This window comes from Pelophylax lessonae (assembly GCF_965119305.1).
Source record: "Pelophylax lessonae genome assembly, chromosome: 1".
Lineage (NCBI taxonomy): Eukaryota > Metazoa > Chordata > Amphibia > Anura > Ranidae > Pelophylax > Pelophylax lessonae.
Genome location: NC_138768.1, coordinates 140736008 through 140755303, shown reverse-complemented (window position 1 = coordinate 140755303; position 19296 = coordinate 140736008). Strand labels below are relative to the sequence as shown.

The window sequence follows — 19296 nt, the reverse complement described above, 5'->3', positions numbered from 1 at the left end:
CTCTACACGTGGAGTGCAGGTTATCCTGGTGGCTGCAGGTGCCTGTTTTCTGCTGGGTGGTGAGTCTAGTGGGGTCCTCTCCCTCTCTGCTGAGGATCGATTGGTGCTCTGTTACTGGCGACCGGGTGGTGCTGCCGGGCAGTGGGGGTGTTCCTTGGCAGTGTTTTTACACCTTTTTTGTGGGGTCCCCCTATTGATTCATGGAGTCCTTGGAGCACATTTCCCCACCTGATCCCCTCAGAAGCTGCAGGGGGGGGGGGCCTCCTGGGTCCCAACCATCCATTAATGCACTGACGGCGGTCCTGGAGTCCTTTGTGTTCCGGGTGGAAGTGGTTTTTGGGCGATGGCTAGCAAAAAGCACCCCTTCCCCTGCTTCATCTGTCTCCTCAGATCCTGAATCTGATTCAACCGGCGCAGATGTAGGTCACTCTGCTGGGTCTTTGACAATGCGCCCTGAGTTCTTAGATAGTGAGGATGATTCCTTCACTCCTGTAGCCATGCACGAAAAGGCGCTGGTGGATGCACTGATTGCATCTGTGTGTGAGACCTTACAAATTGAGGACACAGCTGAAGCTGTGACGGAGGCGTTGGTTCCCTTTTGGCAATCTCAAGCCATCCAGAGTGGCAAAGGTGTTTTCTTTCCCCTCCTATTTTGACAGAATTGTCGCTAAAGAGTGGGAACGACCAAAACGTCCCCTTGTGGTCCCTAAGTGATTTGCTATGCGGTACCCCAATGAGGAGTCCCTTCTTAAAAAGTGGACTGTTCCACCGGTGGGGGGCCCTCCGGTTTCCGGATTAAACAAGGCAACCATGATTAGGGTTGAAGAGTCTCTGGCCTATAAGGACCTGGCTGACAGGAAGGCGGAGGCTGTGGCCCGCAATATGTTCACTGTGGCTGTTTCGGCAGTGAGGCTGGTATTCACCATTGCCCTGGTGTCGTAAACTCTGACCAAATGGGCTAAGCTTTTACACCGTGACCTGGAGGTAGAGCAGCTCCCCCTGCCTTTTCTGAGCTGGCAGACCAGTTGGTCCAGGGGCTGCAGTTAAACTGTGATGCCTCTTTGGATGTGGCTCCCCTAGTTGCTAGGCTCTCTGTTTCAGCAGTGGTCCTTCAGCATATTTTTTGGCTCAAATGCTGGTCTGCGAACCAGACTCTAAAAAGGCCTTGACCTTCCTTTTCAAGGAGATCGCCTATTTGGAGCTACCCTGGATGACATCATTAAAGGTCTTGCGGGGGGGAAGAGTACCTTTCTTCCACAGGCTAGTAAGGGCAAGGACCCTATTCGTAGAAGTGGGCCATCCTTCACATCTCATAAGAATTTTTTTGTCCCTCGGGCAACTGACAAGAGATCAAAGCCTTTCAGGGCCTCCTCTGTTGGATCCAAGGGAACTTGGTCTGGCTTGTGGAGAGCGGGCTTCTCCAGACCCACGGACATGGCTCCTTCTGCATGAAGAAGTGTCTTAACCCGTATCGGGGATGGGGGAACATCTTTGTTGGGTTCCGGACCTATGGACTTCCCTGGTACAAGACATGAGGGTCCACGAAGTCATATAGTCCGGCTACAAGATCGAGTTTTTGTTCTTACCCTCTGGAAAGGTTCTTTCCTTGCAACTTGCGCCTGTCCCCAGAAGGCAAGGTGAATCCAATTCTGTATCTTAAGGGGCTGAACTGCTTTGTACGGTTGCAGAAGTTCAGAATGGAATCCATTCGCAAAGTGGTGGCATCCCTGCATCAGGGGGATTTTCTTGCCTCTATCGACATCAAGGAAGGACGCTTACCTTCACATTCCAATATGTGCCGGTCACCAGCGCTTCCTCCGCTTTGCCGTGGGAGAGGAGCATTATCAGTTTGTGGTGTTACCCTTTTGTCTCGTCTCTGCTCCTTGGGTCTTTACAAAAGTGATAGCCCTGGTGCTAGCATTGTTACGCCAACGGGGGATCGTGGTAATGGGCTACCTAGATGATCTCCTTCTGCAAGCAGAGTCTCCTACTGCTCTGGTTAAAAACCTGGAAATTACAATACACCATACGAACTCTGAATTTTCAGAAGTCTGCTCTGGTTCCGTCCACAAAGCTGGACTATCTGGGTCTGACTCTGGGCTCAGCCTTAGCCAGAGTGCTCCTTCCTCTGGACAAACTCCAGAAACTGCAGGCTGCAATTTGTCTCCTGCTGTCCAGCAGATGGTCATCCCTCTGGACTTGCATACAGGTGCTGGGCCTGATGGTGTCTACCTTCAAGCTGGTTCCATACGAGGTCCCTGCAAAGGGAGATTCTGGGCAAATGGGACTAGAATCCACAGTCTCTGGAAACCCAGATCCGGCTGAGCCAGGGAACGAAATAGTCCCTGATATGGTGGCTTTGTTCTCCAGCGCTTCGGCTGGGCAAATCCTTTCTCCCCTTGTATTGGACAGTGGTCACCACGGGTGCCAGCCTGTCCGGGTGGGCAGGCGTCCTCGGCAAAAATTCCGCTCAGGGGGTCTGGACACTGGAGGTGTTCAGACTACCGATCAATATCCTGGAACTCCGAGCAGACTGTGCCTGGAACATTGGACGGATCGTCTTCAGAGATGTCCAGTGGGCATTCAATCAGACAATGCCACGGCTGTGGCTTATGTCAATCACCAGGTGGGCACAAGAAGTGTCCTGGTGGCTCTGTAGGTAGCCGGCATTCTAAGGTGGGCAGAACGTTTTGTTCAGTCCTCTCCGCCGTACGCATTCCCAGGGTGGAAAACTGGCAAGAGGATTACCTCAGTCGACAGGTGTTGGACCAAGGGGAGTGGCCCCTTCATCCAGAGGTGTTTCATCAGTTGTGTCTCCGGTGGGGTATCCCCGAGGTGGATCTGTTGGCGTCTTGGCTCAGCAGGTGCAGAGGTTCGTCACGGGATTCTCTGGCGGATGCCACAGACGTGCTAGGGGCCCCATGGGGTCAGTATTGTCTGATTTACAGTGGGTACGGAAAGTATTCAGACCCCCTTAAATTTTTCACTCTTTGTTATATTGCAGCCATTTGCTAAAATCATTTAAGTTCATTCTTCTTCCTCATGAATGTACACATAGCACCCCATACTGACAGAAAAACGCAGAATTGTTGACATTGTTGCAGATTTATTAAAAAAGAAAAACTGAAATATCACATGGTCCTAAGTATTCAGACCCTTTGCTCAGTATTTAGTAGAAGCCCCCTTTTGATCTAATACAGGCAGGAGTCTTTTTGGGAAAGATACAACAAGTCTTTCACACCTGGATTTGGGGATCCTCTGCCATTCCTCCTTGCAGATCCTCTCCAGTTCTGTCAGGTTGGATGGTAAACGTTGGTGGACAGCCATTTTTAGGTCTCTCCAGAGATGCTCAATTGGGTTTAAGTTAGGGCTCTGGCTGGGCCATTCAAGAACAGTCACGGAGTTGTTGTGAAGCCACTCCTTCGTTATTTTAGCTGTGTGCTTAGGGTCATTGTCTTGTTGGAAGGTAAACCTTCGGCCCAGTCTGAGGTCCAGAGCACTCTGGAGAAGGTTTTTGTCCAGGATATCCCTGTACTTGGCCGCATTCATCTTTCCCTCGATTGCAACCAGTCGTCCTGTCCCTGCAGCTGAAAAACACCCCCACAGCATGATGCTGCCACCACCATGCTTCACTGTTGGGACTGTATTGGACAGGTGATGAGCAGTGCCTGGTTTTCTCCACACATACCGTTTAGAATTAAGGCCAAAAAGTTCTATTTTGGTCTCATCAGACCAGAGAATCTTATTTCTCACCATCTTGGAGTCCTTCAGGTGTTTTTTAGCAAACTCCATGCAGGCTTTCATGTGTCTTACACTGAGGAGAGGCTTCCGTCGGGCCACTCTGCCATAAAGCCCTGACTGGTGGAGGGCTGCAGTGATGGTTGACTTTCTACAACTATCTCCCATCTCCTGACTGCATCTCTGGAGCTCAGCCACAGTGATCTTTGGGTTCTTCTTTACCTCTCTCACCAAGGCTCTTCTCCCCCGATAGCTCAGTTTGGCCGGACGGCCAGCTCTAGGAAGGGTTCTGGTCCTCCCAAACGTCTTCCATTTGAGGATTATGGAGGCCACTGTGCTCTTAGGAACCTTAAGTGCAGCAGAAATCTTTTTGTAACCTTGGCCAGATCTGTGCCTTGCCACAATTCTGTCTCTGAGCTCTTCAGGCAGTTCCTTTGACCTCATGATTCTCATTTGCTCTGACATGCATTGTGATCTGGAAGGTCTTATATAGACAGGTGTGTGGCTTTCCTAATCGAGTCCAATCAGTATAATCAAACACAGCTGGACTCAAATGAAGGTGTAGAACCATCTCAAGGATGATCAGAAGAAATGGAAAGCACCTGAGTTAAATATGAGTGTCACAGCAAAGGGTCTGAATACTTAGGACCATGTGATATTTCAGTTTTTCTTTTTTAATAAATCTGCAACAATGTCAACAATTCTGTGTTTTTCTGTCAGTATGGGGTGCTATGTGTACATTCATGAGGAAGAAGAATGAACTTAAATGATTTTAGCAAATGGCTGCAATATAACAAAGAGTGAAAAATGTAAGGGGGTCTGAATACTTTCCGTACCCACTGTATGCCTCCCCTCATCTAAAGCTTCTGCAAAGACTTCTACGCGGGATTGAGGCAGAAGGGATTACGGTCCTCTTAGTGGCCCCGGACTGGCCTCGCCAGGCTTGGTACGCCGAGCTGGTGTGGCTGGTCACCGACGTTCCTTGGAAGCTTCCTCTCAGGGAGGATCTGCTTTCCCAAGGGCCAATCCTCCATCCTGCTTTACAGTCAGTCAGTCGCTGGCTTTGAGGGCTTGGCTGTTGAATGACAGGTGCTAAAGGATAGAGGTTTGTCTAAGTCAGTGATTCAAATGCTGTTAAAAGCTAAGAAATCTACTTCTAGGAAGATCTACCATCGTACATGGAAGAGGTACATCTCGTTGTGTGAGTCTCTTGGGGTTCATCCTCGCTCTTTTTCGGTGCCTTGGCTCTTGATCTTCCTTCAACGGGAGGTTGAGCAGAAACTGGCCTTGAGTCCTATCAAGGGCAAGGTGTTGGCCTTGGCGGTTTCATTGGCCCTTGGCCACACACTCCCTGGTGTGTACTTTTCTTCAGGGAGTTTGGCACTTGGCTCCTCCAGTGTGGTCTCCGTTACCGCCTTGGGACCTCAATTTGGTGCTCTCAGTCCTCTAGAAGCCTCCTTTTGAGAATCTTTGAGAGATTCCCCTGCTTACGCTGTCTCAGAAGGTAGACTTTTTGGTGGCTATCACCTCTGCACGCAGGGTGTCAGAACTGGCAGCGTTATCCTGTCGTTCACCTTACTTGGTGGTTCACAGAGATAAAGTGTTTCATCGCCCCTGTCCGTTGTTCCTTCCAAAGGTTGACTCTGATTTTCATTTGAATGCCTTCCCTGTTTCCCAGGCAAAACATCCGAAGGAAATTGCTTTGCATGCCTTGGATGTGGTCTGGGCGATTAGGGTGTACCTGGCAGCTATGGAGTCACTATTTGTGCTCACGGATGGGCCTTGAAAAGGGTTGTATGCTTCTGCGACCATTTCCAGATGGATCAGACAGATGGTGATTGAGGCCTATTTATTAAGGGTCAGGTTGCTCCTTTCCCTGTCGAGGCACACTCTACTCGGGCGCTCAGTGCTTCCTGGGCCTTCTGTCATCAGACGTCAGTGACGAGGTTTGCAAGGCGACCACCTGGTCGTCTGTGCACACTTTCACAAAGTTCTATAAAGTGGATATATTGGCATCTGCGGATGCTTTTTTTGGCCGCAAGGTTTTGCAGGCTGCTGTTTAGAGGACCTGGTCCTCTTTGAGAGTGTATTGTTTTTTTCAGGTGGGCTCCAGTTGTTTTGGTTGAGCTCCTGTTTACCTAGTTGGCTATAATTTAGCCTTGGGAATTTTCTTTTTCACTGTTCCCACCCCTCATGTTTAACACTGCTTTGGGGCGTCCCTATGGTTAAGAAGAACTGGATCTCTCTCCCTCAATGAACAAAAGAAAAAATTGGATTTTTGACTAACCATGAAACTGCTTATAACAAAACTGAGTACCAATAGCCGAGAGGAGGAGTATAACCCCTGGGACTGCTTATAGGCGTTTTTTGCCTAGTGTCCTACTCCTGTAGGGGGCAGTATAACCCAATGGTTAAGAAGATCAGGAGCTGTGTCCGTCAATGGACATCAGAGAAATGGATTTTAGGGTAAGGCAAAAATATCATTTTTTTTTTCTTAGAATTGAATACCTTCAACAAAATGTGCTACCGGTTTAAGGGCCACCACTTACAGCCTCATTCATCAAGTTAGTTGATCACCGCTGATCTCAAGAAATGCATGCTACGTTGTGTTGTGATGTATTTCTTGTATGGGATCTAAAGTTAACAGGGTGGCGAAATAAAGGAAGAATATTTAGCATAGAAAGGATCGCTTAATAAAGCAAATTGCTGTTACAAATAACCGATAACCAGTAAGGATTGTACAGCATTTTGGGAAGTAAGAAGGCACTGCTTGTTAGACATTATAAATTGGGAGGTTGGGGGAAGTAAAGTACCCATGAGCAAATTACAGCTCTGTTATTAAAGTGTGTGTTCAAAAAAATGTTTTTGAAGGGGGCAGCATGTGTTCTGGGACATACAAAGCACTCTATATATAGTAAATTGGTGTTAAGCTGAATAGCTAAGAAAAGGGGGAGTGTTCTGCAAGATGTTTGGTTTGCATTGGCAGTCTGATCTTGGCTGAATTAAGGAGATTCACCCTCTCTGTTTTTTACATAGTGAGGTTGAAAAAAGACACCAGTCCATCCAGTTCAACCTATGAGTGTGTGTTTGCTGTCAATAGTACATTGTATACCCCTGTATGTTATGGTCGTTAAGGTGGACATCTAATAGTTTTTTGAAACTATCAATGCTCCCTATTGATACCAGTGCTTGTGGAAGAGAATTCCACATCCTTACCGCTCTGAGAACCCTCTACGCAGTTTAAGCCTAAACCGCTTTTCTTCCAATATTAGTGAATGGCCGCCTGTCTTTTTCAATTCCCTTTTGCTGAATAGTTTGTTCCCTATGCTAGGGTCACCAGTATGGTATTTATACACTGATATCCTGTCTCTTCTCCAGAGAAAATAAGTTCAATGCTTGTAGTCTTTCCTCATCGCTGAGATCCTCTAGTCCCTTTATTCGTTTTGTTTCCCTTCTCTGGGCACTCTCCAATTCTGGGCGCATCCTTCCTAAGGACCGATGCCCAGAACTGGAAGGCATTCTCGAGATGCAACCAGACCAGAGTCTTGTAGAGTGGGAGAATTATTGTTTTATCTCTGCAGTAAATCCACGATTTTATTTAGGCCAGTAAATTTGTCCTGTGTATTTGTCCTCTTTACCTTTTTATCGTTGAAAGTGAAAGTAAAGGAAAATCACACATTTTTGGTTGTCCCCAGAGAAGTAATAGAGGAGAAATCTTCCAATGGAGACTTGTTCTGGTGACTTGGGGGTCCCCAAGGATTCCCCTAATCTGCAGGGATTTCTTTACTTCCTGTTTCGGCTATGGGACAGGAAGTGAAAGGAAATTAACGCAATGGGACACAGATGGTGAAAAAATATCTGAGTGGGGCTATATTGCTCCATCCAAAATGGGGGGGAAAAAAAAAAAAGGTTTGTCTGTAGTCCTTAATTTTTGCTAACTATAATCAGCCCTACTTCACTTTCTCCTACCCTTAGCTAGTGGTTTGTTTGCTATTTTTTTTTTTTTATTCAATTTTTTCTACAGTTAATACTTAAACTTTTTTTTAGCTTTAATTTGCTTTGTTTCTTATTTTTTCAGTGTTGCTTAAAAAATTGTTGAAAAAGTTTGCAAATAACTTTGCCATACTTTTGTACTGGAAATTTATTTTTCGTATCATTATAAATGGGTCTTGATATAGACTAAAAGTATACTTTATATTTACAGGAACAGTACTTGTTTTAAAGCTAACTGGCCAAAAGAGAACATTCTTTATTTTTAACTGTTCGTATGTATTTTTGTTTTTAAATGTTTATAAAATAAAATATTTACAAGATAATATTGCCAAAAAAATGTTAGTAATAATTCCTTATCTTAAATTCTTACAGTGGTTTTTGGATAAACAGGGCTGTAGTATAAATGTAAAATTGCTGTGGTCCATAAAGGGGGGTATACAGTACCAGAGCCAAAGTGGGTAATCATGGATTTTTATTTTATTTCTCCAGGTAATCCCAGACAGCACATAACTGCCCTGAAGAAAGCTGTAGACATGAGCTGCATCGGCGAGCCGTCTCTTTACAACTCCCTCAACCTTGCACTGCAGACACTGAAGTCAGTAACAGTGTCTTTGTAATGTATCAATATATTTGGGAAAATACTCATGAAACATGACTTTGGACATTGCTAGTTTTAGGCCTCATGCACACCGGATGTTTTTACAGCTGCTGTTTTTGGCGTCAGACGTTTTTTTTTCTACAGCCAGTAAATGCCGCAGCATGTTATCCTATGTCTCCATGCACACATAGGCTGTTATCAGCATTTTTTGGCAGGGGCAGTTTCTGGCTGTATAAAAACCCGAAAACTAGTGGGTTTTTAGTGGCGTTTTTCCAGCTGTAAAAACTCTCTAACATAAACGCTGATGAACGCCAAAAAATGCTGCTAACTGGCGTTTTTTGACATTTTTGTTTCCATTGCTTTTTTTAAGCCTAGGTTCTGTTTTGAGGTGTCGTTCATGGAACATAGCCGGGGTTCACACTGGTGCATGCTGAAAACCACATGTGATTTGCACCAAAAATGCACCGCATTCCTGTGCACATCACGTGATGTCTGTGCGATGCTATTTGAGCCATATATTTTGTATGGCACAAATTGCATCACATTTGCACCAAAATGTTGTAGGACCCGGTTTTTTCCACACCTAATTGCATCACATGGGAGTGAACACCCACGTGATGCTATTCTGGCAAGCTCACTGCATTTTGCCATCTGTTTTGGTTTATCGTTCATGGAACATGAAGCCCTGTTGACAAAGTGCCGATTTGGCATGCGATTTGTCATGTTGAATCGCATGTCAAATTGGAGCCTATTGCCGGCAACGGCAGCGGTTCACACTGAGGGCGCGTTTAAAATCATTCAGCTGAACGCGCACAATTTCAAACTTGCATGTCAGTGCGACTTCGGGGCGATTTTACAGACATCTGTTCAGGTTAATGCACAGATGTCTATTGAAATCGCGCTGAAGTCTCCTAAAGTAGTGCAGAAACTACTTTTGGGAATCAGTGGGGCACCACAAAGTCAGAGTTGCACCAATTCGGAATGTGACGTTGCCGGCAATAGGCTCTGATTTGGCATGCGATTTGACATGTCAAATCGCATGTCAAATCTGCCCGATGTGAACAGGGGCATAATGTTCCATGAACTACACCCCAAAACAGGTTGTAAAATGCAGTGAGCTTGAATCAGATCACATGGGTGTTCACACACATGCAATGCGGGGAAGAAAGGGTCCACATTTGCACCAAAATGTTGTAGGACCCTTTTTTCCCTGCACCTAAATCTTAATGCATGGGTGTAGACACCCATGCGATGCAATTCTGGCAAGTATTGCATTGTGGGAAAGTCAGAGTTACTAAAATAACAGAGAGGTGATTTTAGCTAAAAACGCCAAAAAAGCTAAAAAACGCTGAAAAACTCACTACAATGCTACTGGTGTTTTTATATTGTTCAGTGTGCATGAGGCCTTATAGATAAGGTGCTAAGCACGGAATTCATCTCCAGCTGTTGACTTAAATTTCAAGAAGGATTCTTATGTGCTGTAGTTCAGTCACCTAGAAAAATTGGTGAGGGTTACAGTGAAGCTGTTTTTTTTTTTTTTTTTTATTGCTGTAATGTGTGTGTGCTTTTAACTTTTTATGTTTGGCAAATTCATTTATGTTCTGACATTTTGTTCATTACAAATTTAGGCTCTTGTAGAAAAGGATTATTCTTTACTGTTCTTGTCTATTAGTTAGATTGATTTACAGTAAGTCTCACTTTCATGGGCACACTCAGAAAGTCAGTGTAAGAAGCATGTTTAGGGAAGTACAATTTGTACATACCTCTACAAGCCAACCAGAGTTCACTTGCTGAAGTCAAACCATTACAGTATGGAATCTGGTTGGTGTGTATGGGTATTTCTCTCTGCACTGTTTTATTAAGTAAGCACATATCTGATTCAGTTACCAGAAGTGATTTCCAGTATCCTAGTCTAATCTTATGGTTATTGTAGCCATACTACTGTACCTGCAGCAACACAGTTGGGTACTGTCTGGGATTTATTTGCAACTGTTACATTTTCAGGACAAGCTTTCAGAGGTCTACCACCCCCTCCTCCTCCGTCCAAGCATTACTGATACACTGTGTATCAACAATGCAGTTGTGTAATGTCCATGATGTTTTTTTATTTGCACTAACATTTAAATATTCAGGACTAGCTTTTAGGGGTCTATCACCTCTTTCTTCTCAGTCCAAGCAGTATTGATACACTGTGAATCAGTACCGCTTGGGCCAAAAAGAAGGGGGTGGTAGACCCTTAAGGCCCCACTCATACCTGTGCGCTCTGGAAACATGCAAAAAACACACTGAAATGTGCGACATGCTGGCAGGTGCCATTAATTCTTAATGGCACCCCAATCGCGTCTAGTCATGTGACAATGTGCAAGGCTGATCGCTTAAAGAAGGCGCAGGAGCTATTTTGGCACTCTTGATGCATGTAATGCAGCCTGTTAAAAAAAAAAAAAAAAACCACCAATGAGCGCACTGCACAGATGTGAATAGGGCTTAAAAGCTTGTCCTCTTAGTGCAAATAAAGTATCATGAGCTACTAGTACTTCATTGCCTTGTTGAATTAAACCTGTTAGATAAACATGAGGTAAGAAAGTACAAAGCTTCACACAAGAAATCGTCATGAATTCATGGAATAGGATCTATACACAAATGACCATTATGTAAAATTATGGAATAGGATCTTTACACACATGACCATTCTAAATCCTGGGACAGGAAGCAAATTATGTTCACATCAAAGAGTAATTTAATTTTTTTCAAGAGAAAGTCCAAGTGCATCTATAGTGCCTTGCAAAGGTATTCACCCCCCTTGGCATTTTTCATGTTTTGTTTCCTCACAACCTGGAATTAACATGGATTGTTTGAGGATTTGCAACATTTAATCTACAGAACTTGCCCAACTTGCCCACAACTTTGAAGATTTGAAGTATCTTTAGGTCTGACCACAGATTTTCTATTGGATTGAGGTCTGGGCTTTGACTAGGCCATTCCAACACATTTACATGTTTCCCCTTAAACCACTCAAGTGTTGCTTTAGCAGTGTGTTTGGGGTCATTGTCCTGCTGGAACGTGAATCTCCATCCTAGCCTCAAATCACGCAGTGGTACAGGTTTTTCTCAAGAATATCCCTGTATTTAGCACCGTCCATTTTCCCTCAATTCTGACCAGTTTCCCAGTTCTGGCTGCTGAAAAACATCCCCACAACATGATGCTGCCACCTCCATGTTTCACTGTGGGGATGGTGTTCTTTGGGTGATGTTTGGTTTGCCCCAGACATAGCAATTTCTATGATGGCCGAAAAGTTCAATTTTAGTCTCATTAGACCAGAGCACCTTCCTCCATACATTTTGGGAGTCTCCCACATGCCTTTTCGCAAACTCAAAACGTGACATTTTGTTTTATGCTAAAAGTAATGGGTTTCTTCTGGCCACTCTTCCATAAAGCCCAACTCTATGGAGCGTACGGCTTACTGTGGTCCTAAGTAGAGATACTCCAGTCTCTGCTGTGGAACTCTGCAGCTCCTCCAGGGTTACCTCTCTGTGCTGCCTCTCTGATTAATGCCCTCCTTGCCCAGTCCGTGAGTTTTGGTGGGTGCCATCTCTTGACAGGTTTGCTGTTGTGCCATGTTCTTTCCATTTGGTTATGATAGATTTGATGGTGCTCCTGGGGATCATCAAAGATTTGGATATTTTTTTATAACTTAACCCTGACTTGTACTTCTCAACAACATTGTCCCTTACTTGTTTGGAGAGTTCCTTGGTCTTCATGGCAGTATTTGGTTAGTGGTGCCTCTTGCTTAGGAGTTGCAGCCTCTGAGGCCTTTCAAAAAAGATGTGTCTAATGACAGATCATGTGACACTTAGGCCCCTTTCACACATACGGTCCGTTCAGTTCTTCAGTTCAGTCAGGTCAAAATGTATCAGTTTTTCATCCGTTTTTCATCCAGTTGTCATCCGTTGTCGTCCGCTTGTCGTCTGATCCATTTTTTTGACGGATGAAAAATAGGGCATTCAAAAAAACGGACATTGACGGAAGCGGATGAAAACGGATCTTAACGGATGATCATCCGTTGTCATCCGTTTTTACATAGAGATACATTGATGTCCGTTTTTCATCTGTCAACGGATGGATGAAAAACGGACAAACGGACAGCATGTGTGAAAGGGGCCTTAGATTGCACACAGGTAAACATCATTTCACTAATTATGTGACTTCTGAAGGTAATTGGTTGCACCAGAGCTTTTTATTTATATATTTTTCTCCATTTCACTTCACCAACTTAGACTATTGTGTTCTGATTCATCACATAAAATTCAGATTAACAAAACATTGAATTTAAGACTGTAATGTAACAAAATAGGTAAAAAGCCAAGGGGGTGAATACTTTTGCAAGGCACAGTAGCTGACCAATACACAGGGAAATTATACCATAATTTCAAACATGTAAAGGCTCAGTTAGGACTGTTAAATGGAATGTCAGCGAGGCTTTTTATGTATCTTTATTTTTATAGTTCCAGTGCTAAGGTTGCTAATTGATATATATAAATATATATATTCTAATATAATTTTTTACATTTTTTTTTATTTATGTAGACACATGCCTGGCCATACAAGCCGTGAAATTCTGGTGATTTTTAGCAGCTTGACAACATGTGATCCTTCCAATATTTATGATATGATAAAGGTGATTGTCTTTTGATAACGTCTGTTATAAGAGATACAGATTCCATGTTATTTATTTGGCTGCACAGTGTTTAGGTGACAGCGAAGTGCATCTTTATGTTGTAAATATCAAAAGTGATTTTCAGCTATGTAGCTCCACATTCAGATGTGTTACAGTAATATCTAAACAAAATGTACCTAAATGTGTGATATGCTATATAAATTACTGCCTATGTGACTAGGAGAGGAAAAATATTTCTCATGAAAATTCTATGATACAGTAATTGGTGTATAATGCAGATCAGGTTGTATGGAGGCTGTAGTGTAGATGATGGACTTTTTCACCTTGTATAATAGACCTGTTGGATCTAGGCATGCATATGGTTTCCTCTTAATGGGTCAGTCTCCCAGTGTTGTTGTTTAAGTTAAAGATAAATCAGTCTGTTTTCTTTTAGGTCCTGGATATTCCATATTTCAGAGAATACAGAAGAGCTCTGGTGTTAATGTGGAAAAAATGTAGACATGCTGCATTTTCCACACCTTTCTACTTCATTAGCGGGTGAATGGGATAAACCCTGCTTCTTACTTAGTCCTGTCATTTTGCTGCAGGTATACAGCATACCTTATATCCGTGGCCTCCAAACTGCAGCTTGTGGGCTGCATGTGGTTCTTGCTTGCCTTTATTCAACCCTTGGGGCAATATTCCTCCCACTAACACCAACAGTGGGGCATAATGCTTCCCACTGACACCACCAATGGGATAATATTCCTTCCACTGACACCAATGGGACACTATTCCTCCCACTGACATGGATGGGGCACTATTCCTCCCACTATACCAATGATGGGGCACTATTCTTCCCACTGACACCAATGGGAACTTCTCTTCCTACTAATACCATTGATGGGGTAGTATTCGTCATACTGACCACAGGGTCTGTGTAATTTTTCTCAGATCGCCTTTCAGGACAGCACCTGGAGAGAGCGCAGCTCCACCCAATCCACAGGAAACACTGCAAATAAAAACTCCTCCTCTTCCACCATGCCGCAGTCATTTGTGTTTCCTCCGCCATGGTGGAAGCATTGCAGGAGCTATGTGGAAGGGCTGCACTCTCTCCAGGGGGAGAGAAGGATTTGTTGCCCAGTTTTTGTTTGCTGTTTCAGCATGGAGACCATCCCAGCTCCCCTCCCTGGAGTGTCAAAGGGGGTATGCTCCGGAGCCTCTCACCTCGTTCGCTCAGGGGAGCTGAAACCCATCGGAGGATCCGGTCCGGGCGTCAGAGGTCCGCGCTTCGGCCGGTCGGCGGGCGGGGAGCCGCTTTTGGCATTCGAATCTCCCGCACTTTCGGACTCTGATCCCGGGGACGCGCGGCGTCACTTCCGGTGGACGGGACTTCCGGTGGGGGCGTGGCGGCGTTTGCTCCAACCGCAATACACGCAGGGGTCAGAGGCAGGTCACGAGGTCGGCGCTTCCGCTTCCGGTCCACAGAGGAGGACGCGGGAAGCGGTATTTAAATGGAGAGATCTGCCAGCAAGCTGCGCTTTTCAACAACATGGAGGAAAAGTCTGCAGCGACGGTGGAAGCAGGCACCGCCAGCGCCGGCCAAGCTCAGGTAGGAGAGGTGCAGTGGTGCCTCTTTTTTCTTTACTGTGTGAGCTTTTATTGTGGGGTTTCTTCCTTCCTCCTTTTGGAGCCTGCCCTGTAGACTGAGTAACTGTTCCCAGTCTAACAGGATATATATGCATCTGGGAGTCTTTTCTTCTGATCCTTTTTGGTGTGGGTCACGATTTTCTCCCTTGCAAGAAATCACTAGGTGGTGGTTTTCTTTTATAGTGGTTATTGGGCTTTCATGATGGCTTTTTCTTTACTAGGTTAAAGCCACAGTGAAGACAAGAGCCCCAGCATCAAGGAAATGCCCTTCATGCAAGAATCCACTCAGAGATTCTCTGGGTGAAGCCACTTTGTAAAGCATGTATTGCTGACCTTGTGAAGGAAGAGTCTAGTCAGCAGAATAATGAATTCATATCTTCATTTAAAGAACTCACAGACACCTTGTCCTCAGTTCGTTCCCTGTTATCCAGGACGCCACAAGTTCTATCAGATTCCCAACAAACGGGTGGTACATCTTCCCAGCCGTCTACTTCTAAGTCTGCAGTGTCAAGCGATTCAGAAGATGAGGGGGAGAGTGCTCTCTGTTCCATCAGGGATTCAGAGGAGGAAGAGAAGGAAGAGGTGGCTAGTTCTTCCAGATACAAATTATCCTTGGAAGAGGTTGATGAGTTGCTGAAAGCGATTTACACCACGCAGAAGAAAAGGTGCAAGTTTCACTTCATGACAGAATGTACCAGGGCCTTGAACAGACAAAGCGCAGGGTTTTTCCTGTTCATAAAGTCCTTACGGAATCTATTGAAAAAGAGTGGAAGGACCCAGAGAGGGCCCCTTTTTTCTCTAAATCCCTAAGAAGGAGAGTTCCGTTTGAAGAGGATACGGCGCACCTATGGAACAAGAAGCCCAGAGTGGATGCTGCTTTTTCTCAGGTGTCTCGCCGCACGGATTTGGCGTTCGAGGACATGGGTGTTCTGAAAGACGCCATGGATAAAAGGGCAGATTCTCTCCTTAAAAAGGCTTGGGATTCCTCTACGTCCAGCCTTAAGCCGGCCATGGCCTCCACGGTGGTAGCCAGAAATCTTGAGTGCTGGCTCGAACAACTTAAAGGGCATGTGGAGGCTGGAACAGCAAGGAAAGATCTCCTGGATTCATTTCCGCTGCTCCTAAAGGCAGTAAAATATATGGCCGATGCTTCTGCTGAGTCTATCAAAATGTCTGCCAGGTCAGCAGCCCTTGTCAACTCTGCCAGGAGGGCGGTCTGGTTGAAAACCTGGACAGGTGATTCAGCTTCTAAGGTGAAACTCTGTGGTTTACCTTTTGCCGGTGACTTGCTTTTCGGGCCTGAATTGGAAGCAATTCTTGACAGAACGGCGGATAAGAAGAAGGCCTTTCCGTCAAAAAAGAAATCGCCTCCTAAGAAGAGATTTCGTTCTGTTCAACAAACCAACAGAGGTCGTGAACAAGATCAGAGATCAAGATGGACCTCCCATAAAGGCAAAGGGAAAGGTGGAGTCCTCTTTAGACCACCTGACCAGGCCAATAAAAGCAAGTGACAACAGTCTTCCAGTGGGAGGAAGGCTGTTATGGTTCCTCCCACGTTGGGAAGAGGTATCCGCAAGCCCCTTTGTAAAGAATATAGTGGCTCAAGGATACAAACTGGAGTTTTCGGAGACACCTCCAAGCAGATTCCATGTTACTCCCCTTCCAAGGGATCCGGAAGAGGCTTCCTCAATGATGTCTCTTTTACAAGAGCTGATTCAACAGGAAGTGATTATCCAAGTCCCCGAGGGGCAACAAGGCCGTGGGTTTTATTCTCAGATCTTTCTAGTGAAAAAACCCTCAGGCAAGTACCGAATGATCCTAAATTTGAAAATCCTAAACAGATCAATTCGGTACAAGCACTTCAGGATGGACACCATTTATTCAGTGACCAAACTGTTGTCCCCAAACTGTTTCATGGCATCCTTGGATCTGAGGGACGCTTACCTGCACATCCCAATAAATCAGGAGTGCCAGAAATTCCTAAGGCTGGAGGTCAATCTCGGGGAATCGGTCTGGCATCTGCAGTTCAGGGCCCTCCCCTTTGGCCTCTCATCTTCTCCAAGGGGGTTTACCAAGGTAATGGCGGATGCCCTAGAGCCATTAAGGCTGAGGGGTATTTCAATTGTCCCTTACCTGGACGATCTGCTAATTTTTGCAGAGTCCAAGAGCCAGACAATGGTACACCTTCAGGAGACTCAGGACCACCTAGAGAGTCTGGGGTGGCTCATGAATTTGGAGAAATCCAGCTTGATTCCATCTCAGCAGATAAAATTTCTGGGATACAGAATAGATTCGGTCCTCCAGAAGGTGTTTCTACCTCAAGAAAAGATCGAGAAGACTCAGAACGCAGTTGCTCGATTACAAACCAATCATCAGGTTACTGTCAGGTCGGCCATGGCAGCTTTGGGCTTGCTCACAGCCGCTATCCCTGCAGTGCAGTGGGCAAGACTGCATTCCCGTCTTCTCCAGAGAGACATTCTGCAGAGTTGGTCATACCCGGAACATCTGGAGAAATCCATCAGAATCTCCACGAAAGCAAAGAGATCTTTGTGGTGGTGGAGGAATTCCAGAAATCTGGAAGAAGGTCTGCAATGGACTTTCCAGACGAACAAACGTCTGACGACGGATGCCAGTTCGTGGGGTTGGGGAGCCCACCTGGAAGGCCGGACGATGCAAGGGACATGGTCCAAAACAGAGTCCAGGAAATCATCCAACTGGCGGGAGTTGAAAGCCATCCTTTTGGGTCTTTGGTCCTTTCAACAGACAGTCAGGGGCCATCATGTGCAAGTTCTGTCGGACAACATGACAGCAGTGGCCTACGTGTCAAAGCAAGGAGGCACAAGAAGCAGACAGCTATCAGATCTGGCAATACAGCTACTCTCCTGGGCGGAGAAAAATCTAGCCTCTCTGACAGCGGTGCATCTGAAGGGGTCACAAAACCTTCTAGCAGATCTGCTGAGCAGGAAAAAGGTGTTGGAATCAGAATGGAGTCTGAATCAAGAAGTATTCATGCAGATCGTGGAAGTCTGGGGTCTTCCCCAAATAGATTTGTTCGCTTGTCAACAGAACAACAAAGTCCAAAGATTCTTTTCCCTACACAGGGAGGATCAGGACTGGGGCTTGGATGCTCTAGCCCATCCATGGGACTTCCGTTTGTCTTACGCGTTCCCTCCATTCCAACTGATTCCGTTGGTTCTCAAAAAGTTCAGGGAAGAAAAGACCAACTTGATTCTGATTACACCTTACTGGCCAAAGAGACCTTGGTTCGCCCTCCTGCTGAATCTTGCCTCAGAACCTCCCTGGAAACTTCCGTACAGGAGAGATCTTTTGACACAGGGGAACCTAGTGTACCCAGAACTGGACCGCTTACAACTGACAGCGTGGTTACTGAAGAAGACATCTTGAGAGCCAGAGGCCTGTCAGAAAAAGTTATCTCCACCCTTCTCTCCAGCAGGAAGAAGGTGACTAGGGATATTTACTTGAAAGTCTGGAGAAAATACAACTTTTGGTGTTCCAGCAAAAATTTTGAATTAAAAAATTTAATTTCAGTGCTTGAGTTCCTCCATGAGGGAATGGAGAAAGGACTAGCAGCAAGTACTTTAAAGACGCAAGTAGCGGCTCTTTCAGTTTTTTTCGAAAAGACTTTGTCCCAAGAGACTCTAATCATTCGTTTTTTCAAGGCATTAGCCCGCAACAGGCCAATAGCCCTTAAAGTATTTCCCAAATGGGATTTGACCATTGTGTTACAAGGTTTGACTAAGTTTCCTTTTGAACCTTTAAAAGAGGCTTCCCTGAAGAATTTAATTTTGAAGACTATCTTTTTGATAGCAATAACCTCGGCCAGGAGGATCAGTGAGATCCAGGCCCTCTCAATTTCAGACCCTTTTTTGACAATTTTTGCAGATCGAGTAGTCCTAAGAACGGACCCAGCCTTTCTTCCAAAGATTGCTTCATCTTTTCATAGATCACAAGAAATTGTCTTACCAACTTTCTCCTCAACTCCTAGTAATACTCGGGAAGAATCTTTTCATACCTTGGATGTGAGGAGATGCTTACTTCAGTTCCTCCTGGTAACTAAGGAATTTAGAAAGACAAATGCATTATTTGTCATCTTCTCAGGGTCCCGTATAGGAGAAAAAGCATCAAAGAGCACTTTAGGCAAATGGCTCAGATGGGCAATTGAACAGGCTTATGTAGCTCAAGGAGAAGAACCTCCAGAAGGCATCTTGGCGCATTCTACAAGGTCTGTGGCAACCTCATGGGCTGAAAGGGCCGGTGCTTCGCCTGATCAAATCTGCAAGGCAGCTACCTGGTCCAGCTATTCAACCTTTATTAGACATTACAGGTTGGACTTGTTGTCAGCTCAGGATCAAGCCTTTGGCAGAAAAGTTCTGCAGGCAGTGGTCCCACCCTAAGTGTAAGTTACTCGCTTATCCTCTCCAGGTGCTGTCCTGAAAGGCGATCTGAGAAAACCTTAGTTACTTACCGGTGACGGTATTTCTAAGAGCCTTTCAGGACAGCAGCAGCTACCCCCCCTTGGTTTTGTTTATAATATAATTTGTAAATGTTTAACCTGTGGTAGTTTATGTTTTCCAGCATGTCCGAGGCTACTATATGACTGAGGCATGGTGGAAGAGGAGGAGTTTTTATTTGCAGTGTTTCC

The 19296-nt window shown here is 45.2% G+C and overlaps 2 protein-coding genes across 2 annotated transcripts in view; both read left to right on the top strand.

Annotated features, from left to right (window-relative positions):
• LOC309544638 (general transcription factor IIH subunit 2) overlaps nt 1-19296 on the top strand; it is a 56365-nt gene that overhangs the window by 19204 nt on the left and 17865 nt on the right. Inside the window, exons 7-8 of the mRNA XM_082243543.1 lie at nt 8221-8326; nt 12914-13004. Coding sequence (XP_082099669.1) covers nt 8221-8326; nt 12914-13004 — 197 coding nt within the window. The remainder of the gene's footprint in view (nt 1-8220; nt 8327-12913; nt 13005-19296) is intronic.
• Nucleotides 15153-19255, top strand: LOC309543634 (lamina-associated polypeptide 2, isoforms alpha/zeta-like; the record flags this gene model as incomplete). Its single annotated transcript, XM_082242976.1, has 2 exons — nt 15153-16097; nt 19230-19255. Exons 1-2 carry the CDS (start codon nt 15323-15325, stop codon nt 19253-19255), a joined length of 801 nt encoding a protein of 266 aa, XP_082099102.1. The 5' UTR covers nt 15153-15322.